The sequence below is a fragment of the Taudactylus pleione genome, unplaced genomic scaffold (assembly GCF_031769625.1).
Source record: "Taudactylus pleione unplaced genomic scaffold, aTauple2 ptg000109l, whole genome shotgun sequence".
NCBI lineage: Eukaryota > Metazoa > Chordata > Amphibia > Anura > Myobatrachidae > Taudactylus > Taudactylus pleione.
In genome coordinates this window covers 8,278,697-8,294,482 of record NW_028284511.1, presented here as the reverse complement: position 1 = coordinate 8,294,482, position 15,786 = coordinate 8,278,697, and the positions used below count along the sequence as shown (strand labels likewise).

Sequence of the window (15,786 nt, the reverse complement as noted above, 5' to 3'; positions counted from 1 at the left end):
GCTTAGATTAATTTGCTGTCAAAAAACGACATGATACCAGACTGCATGAACCAAAGATGAATGTGCCGTCAGGAAACATGATAACATGAGGGCTACAGAGCATTACCATTGCATATGGTTATTTCCGTCTTATAATTGCCAAAATATCTTCCCATAGTAGCTGTTAGATTCCTCCTATATCATATGGAAAATGCTGTAGGCTACAAGACAGGAAGAAATGCATTTGCTTCCCATGTGGCTGCTATAATGTAAAGACTGTGCATGTATAGGCTGAACAATCCAATTGCTCACAAATAAAGGGAATAAGCTATTACCACAGTTTTACTTTTGTGACAAAGGGCCTAATTGCGATGTGGACGCTATTTCCATGTTCACGCAGTTGAGCGATTATCAGAGGGCTGTGCATGCTTTGTAGCCGCAGTGCACATTTGCGGGGATTGAAGGTGACCAAATGTGTTTTTGCTCCTGTCCCATAGAGTTGCAAGCAAAAGCTAGTAAGATTTTGCTACCAATGCATCCCGCAGCTAATTTTTGTCTGCCCCTGTGTGTACCTAGCTCACTATTAACCATGATTAAGAGATGGACGCAATGGCGATTACGGACGCAGATAGATCAATTGTTTGCTATTGCGCATGTGTATAAGATGCACTGCGTACGCGCTGCGATTATGGATGCGCAGGGGAATCCATCGCAAAGTGTTTGGGGGTGGTAACAGAGGGGTGGTCAGATAAACGCAGGTGTGTCTGCATGTTTGAACATCGTTTCATGGGCGTACATAAATTAGCCATTGCATACGCTGCATGAGAGCTCTCTGCGTGTTAGGAGAGCTGCAGTGTTTGCGGCTAGTCAGTCTGCCACAAGGGTAAGATGGCCGCTCGATGTGCGTCGATGTTACTGATTTTTCTGCAGGTAAGCGACATCAGATGAGAAGGCAGCAGTGGGCATCCCTATGCTTTGGTGATCTTTGTAACTATTATCATATTTTCGCTGCTGCGTTCTGTACGAATTTCATTAGCATACGATCGCATTAGCGTCCATCTCTGAATCAGGCCATATATATATAATATATATATATAATAAACCAGTCCGGCGGCACTCTGACAAAATTATATATATTATATACCTCGTAGTGCAAGTAACTCTATGACGTATAGTATATCTTTTACCACTATAAGGATGACAGAAGGTCTGACCCGTCGTCAAGGAGCAACATGTAAGACAATTAAGACATTTAAAACATCCTAATTTAGTTTGTAAAAAACCTTAACGGCTATCTTGCTCTAATCTACTGATGTCTGATTTAACAATCCAATTACGAATATTCCGGCCTCTGGTATAACAAGGCATGAGGCGTGCATAATGTAATTTCAAATCTTGAGGAAGGGGCATTAATGTGAGCTCCGAAACGTCGGAATTTAATTCCTGTGTTGTTTAAAGTTTTGTCAGAGTGCCGCCGGACTGGTTTATTACATTTGGTCGGACCAAGGTTTGACCGTATTGGAAGGCACCTGTTGTGATCCATATATTGGGAGTGCCATCCATGGAGGATATATATATATATATATATATATATATATATATATCTTGTGATTTGTGTGGTTATCTGTCAACATTACAGTCATAGTGTAAGAACAATTATGAACATATGGGGATTTCTTTTGATTCCCATTCTTTTACATCTTCCTGCTTTTATTTAAAAAAATATATATTTCTGATTATTTTTTATTATCTTTTGTGTTAGGCCAAGTTAAAAAAACATATTCAGAATCCAAGTTCCGCTGAGCTGATCCATTTTCTCTTTGGGCCATTGGATCTGGTAACTATAACTTTATCTATTATGGCTTTCCCAATAAAGTTTAAAGCATGTAACTTATATATACACAATATTTTTTACCATCCTTACTGTGATGTTCACTGCTGTGGTTACGTACATAGTATAAAGTCCTATTTCCACTAACTCGCCACAAACTATGCGGCTGCCAACAACTTTATTTAGCTGTAAGCTCACATTCTATTACATTCCCCCCAATATCTATGACCACAGTGACTGGGCCCCAAAAGATTTGGCCCAGTTGCAAAAACTCTATGTTTTATCAATTTACTTGGGTCAAGCATACCTGTAAGGGCACCGTTACATGCATACCTGTGTAAGGGCACTGTCTCATGCATACTGGTGTAAGGGCACTGTCTCATGCATACTTCTGTAAGGGCACTGTCTCATGTATACCTGTATATGGGAAAGATTCCTGGACTGCACACCCTGACTATATATATAATGGGAGGTGCTACCTGATGAGACTAATTGCAGGCACAGAAACAGAGAAATCTCAGGTGCACAACTCCAAATAATTGATAATATATAAATGCAATAAAATTTTGCAATCAATAGAGGTTTTTAGCATAATCATGGCCAAGGTTATGGGCCTACCCACCATAACCTCTTTAGGGTAGGTCCCTAACATACTAGGGTTCAAATCCAGAGCCCAGGAACCCCCCCAAACTGGCCCAGCTAAGCTGCCCCAGGGCACCGCCATAGTAAGAAAAGTGCAGTGTAAAAGAGATAGTTAAGAGCAGCCACAACTGCATATAAAGAATGACCTCTTTAAAAAAGGAGATGCCCTCAGTCTGGATTAGCACCCTTCCTTATTGGTTTAAAAGCATGGAGTCTGGTATAGTATATGCACACTGGTATTAGGCACAATTCTTGGTAAGTCCTACAAGTTATATACTGTAGTGCAACTTTGGTTCATTTTTGGGGCGTGGGTCCCCCTGGATTGCTTTGGTTGATCTTTTCAGGGCACTGCATTATAACACATTATTCTTTTATAACACATTTTAACCCTTCACTGTTTGTTTATTATACACGGATTTCACTTTTTTATTTTCATTCTTTATATGCAGCTGTGGCTGCTCTTAACTATCTCTTTTACACTGCACTTTTCTTACTATGGCGGTGCCCTGGGGCAGCTTAGCTCGGCCAGTTTGGGGGGGTCCTGCGCTCTGGATTTGAACCCTAGTATGTTAGGGACCTACCCTAAAGAGGTTACCTGGATATGGTGGGTAGGCCCATAACCTTGGCCATATGTAAGCTAAAAACATCTATTGATTGCAAAATGTTATTGCATTTATATATTATCAATAATTTGGAGTTGTGCACCTGAGATTTGTCTGTTTCTGTGTCATGTCGACCTGTGTAAGGGCACTGTCTCATGCATACCTGTGTAAGGGCACTGTCTCATGCATACTTGTGTAAGGGCACTGTTTCATGTATACCTGTGCAAGGGCACTGTCTCATGTATACCTGTGTTAGGGCACTTTCTCACGCATACCTGTGTAAGGGCACTGTCTCATGCATACCTGTGTAAGGGCACTGTCTCATGTATACCTGTGTAAGGGCACTGTCTCATGCATACCTGTGTAAGGGCACTGTCTCATGTATACCTGTGTAAGGGCACTTTCTCACGCATACCTGTGTAAGGGCACTGTCTCATGTATACCTGTGTAAGGGCACTTTCTCACGCATACCTGTGTAAGGGCACTTTCTCATGCATACCTGTGTAAGGGCACTGTCTCATGCATACCTGTGTAAGGGCACTGTCTCACGCATACCTGTGTAAGGGCACTGTCTCACGCATACCTGTGTAAGGGCACTGTCTCATGCATACCTGTGTAAGGGCACTGTCTCATGCATACCTGTGTAAGGGCACTGTCTCATGCATACCTGTGTAAGGGCACAGTCTCATGTATACCTGTGTAAGGGCACTTTAAGTCCTATCTCATGATATTATGATATCTCTTTGTTACTTCTTTTGTAGATAGTTCAGAGCTCTGGAGGCCCAGATTTGGGAAAAGCTATCACCTGTCCTCTATTATCCAAAGATGCAACTGACTTCTTGAGGGGGCATCTGACCCCGAAAGAAATGCACCTCTGGGAGTCTCTTGGAGAAAGGTGGACCAAACCAAGGTAAGTTAGAAGGGGCTAAAAACTAAAGTTAAGAGACTGAAGAATAGCACAGTCGACTAATGTCCTTTACAGTTTAGAAGCAGCCTATCAGAGACAGAATATTCTCAGAAACTTGTGAAGTACTCATATTGACACTTCTGAAAAGGAGAGAAACTCGTCAAAAAATAAAGATAAAACTCATGGAAATAATAGCTAATACCCCTTTCCACTACCTAAAAAAACCCGGGTAACTGCCGTGTCTACCCGGGATGCGGCTCAGTGGAAATGGCTCCAAAGAAAAAAATCACGGGTTTACTGACCCAGGATTTCTTCCCGGGGATCGAGCAGGGGTTTTAGCGAGTAAAACCCAGTAACACTGCAGTGGAAACAGCTCTTACCCAGGTTTTTTGACCCAGGTAAATGCAAAAGCCGCTGATTGGTCCTTCCCGGGTGCTGACTGCTGATGTAATCACCCAGAGGCCATTTTTAATGACATCCACAGTTTTTGCTGGGCTTACCCGGATTGAGTGGAAACGGAGGCGACCCGGGAAAAACTTGGACGAGGGTGCAGTGGAAACGGGGTCTAAGCCGGGATTTTGGTGGAAAAGATGAAAACCCTCCCTATTTCTAAAAATTATTTTATCTTTGTTATTGATTTTTTTTTTGTTTGTTTTAAATTAGAATAAATTATATTTGTACACTTATTTGACCAGGTATGTAGCTAAAATACCTGCCATAATGGCACAGTACATGACGTGAACAGGGATTGGTTCTGCAACTGTCATGTGACTATGGGATCTATGTACTAAGCCTTGGAGAGTCACAAAGTGGATGGAGATAAAATGTCAACCAATCAGCTCCTGTAATTTTTCAAACACAACCTGTAAAGTGTCAGTTATGAGCTGATTGGTTGGTACTTTATCTCCGTCCACTTTATCTCTCTCCAAGGCTTAATACATAGACCCCTTTGCCTGAGCACAATTGTCATTTAATAGTGATTTGGAGTGGTCTCGCCCTGGTGTGTACAATCTTATTGAAATCTTGAAAAGTAAAAAGAACATACAAAAACTGTGCCGCACAAGTACAATAGCAACATTCTGACTGCTGTTATGCTGCGTCTTTCAGGGTAGACTGGCCAAAGGAACCCTTAATTCCTCAGTACATACCGAAGTTTAATGGTGGCTGGATACCCCCACTGGAGATCTTCCAGGGAGCACCTTGGGAGATGGATATGGGATATCCACCAGAGAACAAACCTAAGATCCATGAAGAGGTGAGTATGCAAAGTAACCATTTGAATTTAGCGAAGTATTTGGGGTATGATTCGGATGTGGACACTAGCCCCATTGCTGTATTGAGAATTCATTCTAATGCCGCAGCCGCTGTAATTTGTACAGAGACACCCACCAGCTGTGTCTAATCTGCCGCTTGCGTACATCGATCGCACATTAGTCGCACCATCGATCTTCGAAGCAACTCTATGGTTGCCAGAATGTCCATCGGCAGTAAATCGCTGAGACCAGTGAAGCTGCGTAGAAAGGCGCTGCTGCTGGCTGCGACTCGCTCACAAGACGTTTGCGACATGCCAGCGTTTAACTAGACCCCCCGTTGCCTCCCAAAAACGCACACTGACTGTCATTCTGCGTCTAAATATTCATTACGTCCACGGTCAGTAAACCATCACGATGCAGGCGCTGTGTGACTTAGACGCTTGCGCTGTACAGAATTCATTGGCCAAACATCAGCATAGCGTTGACCTCTGAATAATATAACCGTATCATTGAATTACACCTTGTTTCCACTCCCTGTATCAGAGAGGAGGGCTCATCAAGTAGTAAAGAGCAAATTTTTGTTTCTTTATACTGTTTCTCTGAAATACTCAGTTTGGGATTTTAGAACTACCACAGTGTTTAAGCCTTAAATAACTCATCTAGTATCTCGACTGTATCCCATCTGCTTCCTCCTTTATGTTATCACTCACAACTAATACCCCTTTTACACCAGAGCTAAAACCCAGGTTATTGCAGGGTTAACCCGGGTAGCTCCTTGGTGTAAAAGGGGACAGGGTTGGATTCCCGGGTCGAGTGACCCGGCAATCCAACCCAGGTAAACAGCAGGGTTTTACATGGGAATGAACAGTGAAACCCTGTAGTGTAAACGGCGCGATCCGGTTTATGATGACCTGGAGCGCGCCGCATGTCGGCCGAGTACTGGCTTCAGTGGCGCTTGGAGGTGACGTCATCTCCAAGCGTCCACTGCAGACCCGGCTCCGGTGTGAACAGCACCGACTCGGGAATATCCTGGGTCGGCGCCGGCTAAATTTCCGGATCTGATCCAGTTTGGAACCCTGTTCCAGCCTCCAGGTCAGACTCGGAATTTAGGTATAAAAGCGCTATAAGACAAAACCTAACACCAAACTCTTTTAGTTTCATGCCTGAAATCTTCAGCTTTGCAATAAATTCTGCCATCATTCTCATCTTGGAGTCTTACATGATTACATACAGTTTTGTATGCCACACATTTAGGGCAAAATTTACTAAGCGGTGGTTTGACGGCGGTTTCTATTCTATTCTAAACCCCGGCGGTTTGGTGGTGGTTTTGCAGTGGTTTCTAAATGACAGCCCTGTTCTATTCTATTGTAAAATGTGTTTTGACTGTGGTTTGGCGGCGGTTTCGCTATAAGCAAATTTACTAAGGCTAAAACCGCTGTAAAACTGCCATCAAAACACATTTTACAATAGAATAGAACAGGGCTGTCATTTAGGAACCACTGCAAAACCACCACCAAACCACCAGGGTTTAGTATAGAATAGAAACCACCGTCTAACCACCGCTTAGTAAATTTTCCCCTTAATCTTTTCCAAAACTCTGTCATCCAGCACCTCAAAAATAACTAACTACTACTAATACAGATGTACGTTTAGACAAATGATGTGCTCTGACACTTTTCTAATTGGATAGAGTTCAGGTTAGTGTTTCCCAATCCAGTCCTCAGGGAAACTTAACAGTGCATGTTTTCCAGGTCTCCTCACAGAATCACATGTGAAATAATTATTACCGACTGTGGATCAAAATGTGACAGTCAGTCAGTCAATGAGCACACTTGTGCTCCAGCACGTAGATATGGAAAACACGCACTGTTAGGGCTCCCTGAAGACTGGATTTGGGAAACGCTGCTTAATCCATAAATGCACTCATGATTCCCTGTCTTGTAGCTGTTTGCTAAACTGGCTTTTATTAACCACTACTATTAACTATACAGCCCTTATGTTCTAATCTCTAATCTTTGTATAATTATTCAGTCATTCTTTCCTGTCTGCCATGAACCTATGTTTGTTCATCAGCCAACCACATGTGTGACTGTTCTCATGTGATATGCACTATGGGCCTCATTCAGGGATGGAAGCAGCTGTGCGATACTGTCCAAATGCAAATACAGTAGGTGCCTGTAGGTAATAGACATCTCCTTGCTTCATCTGAGAGATCCGAGAGCAGCGTCCGTAGACGCTGCCTCAGATCACCATCGCAACCATCGTGACCACCAGTTGCGATGGTTGCTCCTCCGGCCAGGCTGCGTAAGCTGAGACTCGCTCAGCCTAGTCGGGCAGCCTGCGAGCCAAGAAATATGCATACCCTGGCCTTCTCCCTCTCAGAAAAGACGGGAGCGACCAGGAACGCTGACCAGCCAAGCCGCCCCCGCTCTACCCCCAAAATGGCTGCGGCCTGGGGAATCTGAGAGCAAAATCGCAGGACCCGTTCTACAGATGTGCAGAAAGGGTCCTGCGCATGCGCAGACCCCAGAAGATTGGAGATGTACGCAAACCATCAGGTTTGTGTACATCTCTGAATCAGGCCCTATATCTCCCAAAACTATAATTTAGCCTTACAAGTCCTGAATGTATGTATACAATAGTTTTCCTAATGGTTAATTTGCCTTTAATCCTGAGGAGTAATGTTTCATGTATCTTATTTTATATGTAATGGATTATATATTATGCCAGCCTCAGCATGAGCTAACTATGAGTGACATATCCATATATTGTCTTCCAGCTTCCTCCTCCTAATGGAAATCCTTACCGAACACCCTCATTCAAACAACAAGTCCTGCCTCCAGAGCCAGAATACAACACAGGCCCTAAGCTCACCAGGTATATGGAGACTCATGCTGTACAGCCAGCACTTAGCCCAACTACACCATCAGTATAAGGGCCTAATTCTGCAGTGCACGCTAGGACGCAGATTCCCGATGGTCTGGTATCTGTGCAGGCACCAGACCCATTCTGGTGGGAGTCCATGAAGAATTTACACAGCTTTATTGAAATACTGTATGCACAGGGGATGATGCAGGGCTGATCACATATTGGTCTTAAATTATTGTTTGAAAAAAATGCAATGCAAAACTGTACATATTGCGAGATGCTTCCGGCTCTACATTGGCAGCACATGTGCCTGGTGTACGCCAGGTCCCGGGCAGCATTGTATATTTGCACCTACCCTGTATTGATTCGGAGGGTACACTACCTTGCAGTACCTACCTTACCCTGGTACACTGTAGGTGACTTTATACGATGCGAGTAAGATGCAAACATTTGGAAAAAGTGCACCTCACTACCTGTGGCTTAGCGTCAAGTGTCATATGGCACAAACGCTAGATGGGTGAGGACACATCTGTATGACGAATGTAATCTTATTACTGCCTTTATTGGCACTAAACTACATATTACACCCTAAGGGCCTGATTCTGAGTCAGACAGAGGGTTGATGCAGCATGCAGTTGGCTGATGTTTTACGTCTGCACATGCATCCCGATTGCTAGCGCTCAGAGACGCAGTACAGAATCGGATGCACGGTCTGTGAATTTTAGTGGGTGTTCCTAGTAGGTAACAGGGAGGGCGCTAAGCCGGCGCGGGCGTGATGCTGAAAGCGGCTGCCTCCGAAGACACAGCCGCTCACACTGGAATCCATGGTCAGAAGGAGAAACTGCACCTGCCATAGGACTGGTGACATTTTCGTTGGTGTAATCGATGGTCCGTACATTAGGCACTTTCTCTAGACGCTGCAAGTTAGTGTCTCAGGTGAATACTGCCTGCGCCATTAGCATCACACACAGACGAGACTGCGGCAAAGGATGCAGCTGCCACCGTGTCTGCGGCTAAAGCAGAATCAGCCTCTAAATATGACTCTCAGGATTAGTTAGCGTTTGGCTAAAAGAAGCTCTCTATAATACATCTCCTTTCCTTTTGTAAACAGTTATGAAGCACCAGTACCGGCCCAGCCACAGAAATGCGCCAAAATCCGTTATGACTTCACTGCCCGAAACGCCAATGAGCTGTCAGTGCTGAAAGATGAAGTCCTGGAGGTAAGTGTGTTCTATAATAAGAAGTTCTTTACACTACATAAAAGATGATCAACAAAAGTTGATGACATGGACATATCGTTGATACGTTCTTGGTTGGACCTTGATTGATTGTCTTATTTTGCAGATAGTGGAGGACAACAAGCAGTGGTGGAAATTAAGGAACAGGATTGGGCAGGAAGGTTATGTCCCGTACAATATCCTTGATGTAGTGTCCACAGAAGACCATTTAGATGGGCCGTATGGAACGGTAAAGTAACGCTCTGAAACTCATGCCCATGACACAAGTTCTAACTGATAAAATTATAGGATTGTACCAAGAATGTAACAAACACACTGTAGTATTGGATAAACACACAGCTCTTGCTCATTACGGCTCAATCAGGCTGCGGCTTAGAGGGCACTGTCAGCGATGATGTTGGACCTGTTCTGCACATGGGCAGAACGTGTACTGTACATGCGCAGTCCCCCCACTATAGGACTTGTATGCATTGCAAACCTTGGGGTTTGCGTACAAGTCTGAATCATGCCTAATGTGCCATATTCTAAGGATAAAAAGCAATACAGTCAGGTGCATAAATATTGGGACATTGACAGAATTTTCATATTTTGTCCTCTATTCACCACCACAATGGCTTTGAAATGAAACAAACAAGATGTGCTTTAACTGCAGACTTTCAGATTTAATTTGAGGGTAATTACATCCAAATCAGATGAATGGTGTAGGAATTACAACGGTTTCTATATGTGCCTCCAACTTTGTAAGGGGCCAAAAGTAATGGGACAAACTAAACAATCCTAAATCTAAATTTCACTTTTTAATACTTTGTTGCAAATGCTTTGCAGGCAATTACAGCCTGAAGTCTGGAATGCATAGACATCACCAGACGCCGGGTTTCATCCCTGGTAATGCTCTGCCAGGCCTCTACTGCAAATGTCTTCAGTTCCTGCTTGTTCTTGGGGCATTTTCCCTTCAGTTTTGTCTTCATCATGTGAAATGCATGCTCAATCAGATTCAGGTCAGGGGATTGACTTGACCATTGCATAACATTACACTTTTTAGCCTTACAAAACTCTTTGGTTGCTTTTGCAGTATGCTTTTGGGGTCATTGTCCATCTGCGCCGTGAAGCGCTGTCCAATGAGTTCTGAAGCATTTGACTGAATATGAGCATATAATATTGCCCGAAACAATTCAGAATTCATTCTGCTGCTTTTGTCAGCAGTCACATCATCAATAAATACAAGGGAACCAGTTCCATTGGCAGCCATACATGCCCACACCATGACACTACCACCACCATGCTTCACTGATGAGGTGGTATGTTTTGGATCATGAGCAGTTCCTTTCCTTCTCCATACTCTTCTCTTCCCATCACTCTGGTACAAGTTGATCATTGTCTCATCTGTCCATAGTATGTTGTTCCAGAACTGTAATGGCTTTTTTAGATGTTGTTTGGCAACTCTAATCTGATCTTCCTGTTTTTGTGGCTCACCAATGGTTTACATCTTGTGGTGAACCCTCTATATTCACTCTTGTGAAGTCTTCTCTTCTCTTGACTTTGACACATATACACCTACCTCCTGGAGAGGGTTCTTGATTTGGCCAACTGTTGTGAAGGGGTTTTTCTTCACCAGGGAAATAATTCTTCTGTCATTCACCAAAGTTGTTTTCCGTGGTCTTTTGGTGTTGCTGAGCTCTCCGGTGCGTTCTTTCTTTTTAAGAATGTTCCAAACAGTTGATATGGCCACACCTAATGTTTTTGCTATCTCTCTGATGGGTTTGTTTTGATTTTTCAGCCTAATGATGGCTTGCTTCACTGATAGTGACAGCTCTTTGGATCTCATATTGAGAGTCGACAGCAACTGATTCCAAATGCAAATGTCACACCTAAAATCAACTCCAGACCTTTTACCTGCTTAATTGATAATGAAATAACGAGGGAATAGCCCACACCTGTCCATGAAATAGCTTTTGAGTTGATAGTCCCATTACTTTTGGCCCCTTAAAAAGTGGGAGGCACATATAGAAACCGTTGTAATTCCTACACCGTTCACCTGATTTGGATGTAATTACCCTGAAATTAAATCTGAACGTCTGCAGTTAAAGCACATCTTGTTTGTTTCATTTCAAAGCCATTGTGGTGGTGAATAGAGGCCAAAATATGAAAATTCTGTCAATGTCCCAATATTTATGCACCTGACTGTATATGGATATTGAGTTTTTAACGTAACACATTATCAGAGAGGGGAAAAAAGTTAATTATTGCTGAGGTTTTGTGAATTGTCATAAACAGATATGATTGCCAAATGTTTCCTATTAGAGTTACTATGAGGAGCACTGTCACCTTAGCTGAAATGCTTTGATTTTTACTGGGGGGGGGGGGGGGGGGGCTGTAGCCCTGCAGCCTCTAGGTAAAATCCGCCACTGGCTGTTAGTGTGAGTGGGAATCGTACCGAGTAATCATATATATTGTAGGATAGAGCTGCTGATGAAGATATAGACAGTGTATTATTTACACTAGATGGTTTAGCACTATATAGTTGTATTGAATATCTCATGCAGTCTGTTAATGAGCTCATACTGATGTTACAAATTGTCTGACATCAGTATCGAATTGAAGGTTTCAGGTGTTAGATAACATTCTATATAGACTAAGGCTCGCAGGTATAAACCCACATCTAGCCATAATAGGTAGACATGCACACATAACCGTCATCCAATATCAGATATTGACATGCATGATGGAGAAGCACAGCACCACACTGATACGCATTTCGCTATCGCATCAGTCGGAGAACAGAAGTAGAGAAATCCTCCTCTAATTAGCATCATTATTGTTCAGAGAACACACTAGTATAAACCCTGAATATAATAAACTATAAATTAAATGAGTTAATGCAATATAGCTGTTTGCATTGGTTAAATGGATATACTTTCTTTGTTTCAGTCTGGTTCCAAATACAAAGATGGGACTAGAGGTCCCGTTAGCCCTGGTTACAAGATACCTGTTAGTTACGCTGGTGATAAGTGGGGGAGTGAGATTGCAAGCTGGTCAACCAACCAGAACAACAAGGAAAGTAAGTTACTCTTTGGAACCTGGATCTGTATTTTTTTTATTTGTTTGCAAATCCAGATAATTTATTTTAATTGTGGTCTTTAAAGCAAAATTGTCATATTTGTCTCTCACACCAAGTCACCACTCTTGCACACTTGGTTCTGGGGGATGGGTGAGTAGACAAACATAGTTTTTGGGGTTTTTTCTGGATGACAGAACATTTGTGACATAAAAATATGCACTTCTTGCACATGCATAACAAAAAGTGTCCCTGATTAGATTTCTGCAGTCCCTGGAGAGGCAGAAGAAAGGTGGGCAAGTGTAAGATGAGTATAATATGAGTGGACATGTACGCATCTATAGAAACGGTGTGTAGTTAGGAAGCCGACAGTCGAAATGCCGACCGCCGGCTTCCCGATTGTGCAATCCTGACGGGACTAATGATAGGCGTTGAAATCTCGACGCCTATCGATATCCCTACGCTGGGAGCCCGACTCCAGGCATACCGAACGAAGGTAAGCCAGGCAGCAGGCGCGGACAGCTGCAGGGGGGGGAGGGTTAGGATAGAGGCTCCCAGGTGGACTTAGGGTTAGGCACCCCCTCGGGAGGGTTAGGGTTAGGCATGGGGAAGGGGGGTTAGGGTTGGGCTCCCCTGAGGGGAGGTTAGGGTTAGGCCCCCCCAGGAGGGTTAGGTGTAGGCACTTACGGGGGGGTTAGGGTTAGGCACTAGGAGGTAGGTTAGGGTTAGGCACCCCTAAGGTAGGGTTGGGGGGAGGGGTTAGGTTAGTTAGTTTATTTACCTGTCGGGATCTTCACTCCTGCCCAGTCTTCCGGCGTCGGGATTTGAACCGCCGGACATAGGTTCGGCGGTCATTCATACCGATTCCCTAGAAACATATCTTTGGAGGTACTAGAGACCAAGGGGTATATTTACTATCTTTTATTATTACATTTTATTTATATGTACATAGGGGTAAGAACAAACATCACATTATGACATAAAATTATTGCAGCCAGGTTGACAATTAAATATTTACATAATTACAGTTTGCGATATAAATAATTACGTGGAGAGAAACAAAGGGAAGAGGGCCATGCTAAGGAGAGCTTGCGTTCTAGAGACAATATAGCTGTACGCAAAGAGGAATGTAGCCAGTTCTGATTGGCTGCTTACTTACTGACCCTTCCAGCTGATAGCACTCAATTCATTAGTATTTCAGCTATATTATGTCACATTGCTACGGTCTATTAGGATTTCTTATTTGTCATTTTGACTACTGCAAGAAAGAGGATTAATATTGAAATTATAAAGTGATTGTTTTTCATTGCACTTTATATGGAAAATTAATTGATTAATATCAGAATAATATTCTGTCATGTGTATGTAAACATTTATATTATGTTATGTATGAATAGGGTAATGCATCTTTACACCAGATGCTATCCAGCTGTATTTCAACTCTCTAATTGGGTGTAATAATCATTAAAAAAAATACGTAAAACTGCAATTTTTATGACCGAAAGCAACAACTTATCTTAAACTTGACCAGTACTTTTAAAATTCTACCGTCATTATATATTGACCAGGGGCGTATCTATAATGTGTGCAGGGTGTGCGGGATACATGCGCCCCTGGGTCCAGGGGGCCCCACACCGCACACCCTGCACCCATAGTATTACTTACCTCTCCGGAGTCCCACGTCGGTGCAGGGGTCCGACAGTGTAAAAACAACTGGAAAATGGCCGCGGCGGCCATTTTTCCATTGTTGGCGCATGCGCAGTACAGGGAAAATGGCCGCCGCTGCCATTTTCCTAGTGACCTGTGCATACTCTAGTGCCAAGAGTCTATAACTCCGGCGCTGGCCGCGCACAGCTCAGTGCTCTGCCGGCCGCCGGACAGAGAGGAGGGGGCCCCTGTCGGAGACTGCACATGGGCCCCCTCCTCTCTAGAAACGTCCCTGATATTGACCATATCTTGAAACACATTACAGTTGATATACACTCAGTGTCCACTTTACTAGGTACATCTGCACACCTGCTCCCTAATACAAATATCTAATCAGCCAAATATGTGGCAGCAATGCATAGAAGCATGCAGGCATGGTCTAGAGCAGGGGTTCCCAACCACGGTCCACAAGGCACACGAAAGCTGGACATACACTATACAATTATCTGTCAGATATCTGTCCAATCAGGCTGGTTGGAATGAAAACCTGGTAATGTATGGGAGCAAATGACAATTGTCTATTTGCTCACAAACACTGGAAAACAGACAAAAATGGTCATTCAGACAAATTGGTTAAAACACATAAATTTAACTTGTTTGAACAATTATGTTGTCCTTTTTTCAGTGTTTAAAACCATATGATCGATTGTCATTTGCTCCCATACATTACCAGGTTTTCATTCCAACCAGCCAAATTGGACAGATATCTGTATAGTGGATGCCCAGCTTAACAGTCCAGGTTTTAAGGATAGCTATTCTTGAGCACAGGTGTCTTAATTAGTACCTCAGTTATTTTGATTTAAAATCTGTACTCAAGTATGGCTATCACTAAAACTTGCACTGTTAGTGTGCCTTGAGGACCGAGGTTGGGAAACACTGGTCTAGAGTCTAGACCAGGGATAGCCAACCTCAGTCCTCAAGAGCTACTAACAGTTCACGTTTTCCAGACCACCTAGCTGGTGCACAGGTGTATCCATTACTCACTGACACATTTGAAAAGATCCACAGGTGGAGCCAATTATTTCTCCTGTGATTCTGTGAGGAGACCTGGAAAACATGAACTGTTGGTAGCTCTTGAGGACCAGGGTTGGCTACCCCTGGTCTAGACCATAAGTTGCTGTTCAGACCAAATACCGGAATGGGGAAGAAATGTGATCTAAGGCCCTTTGGGCATGGATTGATTTAAGGTGCCAGGCATGGGGGTAGATTTACTAAATATTCTAAAACAGACAAGTGGTGATGTTGCCCATAGCAACCAATCAGATACTAACTATCATTTCTCTATTGCATACTAGAAAATAATACACAAATCCTGATTAGTTGCTATGGGCAACATCACCACTTGTCTGTTTTAGAAGCTTTAGTAAATATACCCCATGGTGTTTTCAGTATATCAGAAACTGCTGATCCCCTGGGAATTTCACGCTCAGTTATCGCCAATGTTTTCAGAGAATGGTGCACAAAACAAAATACATCCAGTGACTGGCTAATAATGCCTTGTTAATGAGAGACGACAATGGTTAGAATTCAAGCTGGCAGGAAGGCATCAGTAACTGAATTAGCCATGCATTATATAATAGTGGTATACAGCAGAGCTTCTCTGACTGCACAGCAGGTTGAACCTTGAAGTGGATAGGCTACAGCAGCAGAAGACACTACCAGGTCCCATTCTTGTCGGCTAAGAACAGCAAACTGCGGGTACAG

The 15,786-nt window shown here is 43.2% G+C and overlaps 1 protein-coding gene across 1 annotated transcript in view; it reads left to right on the top strand.

Annotated features, from left to right (window-relative positions):
- Positions 1–15,786, top strand: part of EPS8L2 (EPS8 signaling adaptor L2) — a 258,096-nt gene that overhangs the window by 228,200 nt on the left and 14,110 nt on the right. The window contains exons 12-18 of the mRNA XM_088471000.1: positions 1,742–1,816; positions 3,816–3,964; positions 5,069–5,216; positions 7,994–8,091; positions 9,194–9,302; positions 9,427–9,549; positions 12,249–12,378. Of these exons, the coding sequence (XP_088327126.1) occupies positions 1,742–1,816; positions 3,816–3,964; positions 5,069–5,216; positions 7,994–8,091; positions 9,194–9,302; positions 9,427–9,549; positions 12,249–12,378 (832 nt within the window). The remainder of the gene's footprint in view (positions 1–1,741; positions 1,817–3,815; positions 3,965–5,068; positions 5,217–7,993; positions 8,092–9,193; positions 9,303–9,426; positions 9,550–12,248; positions 12,379–15,786) is intronic.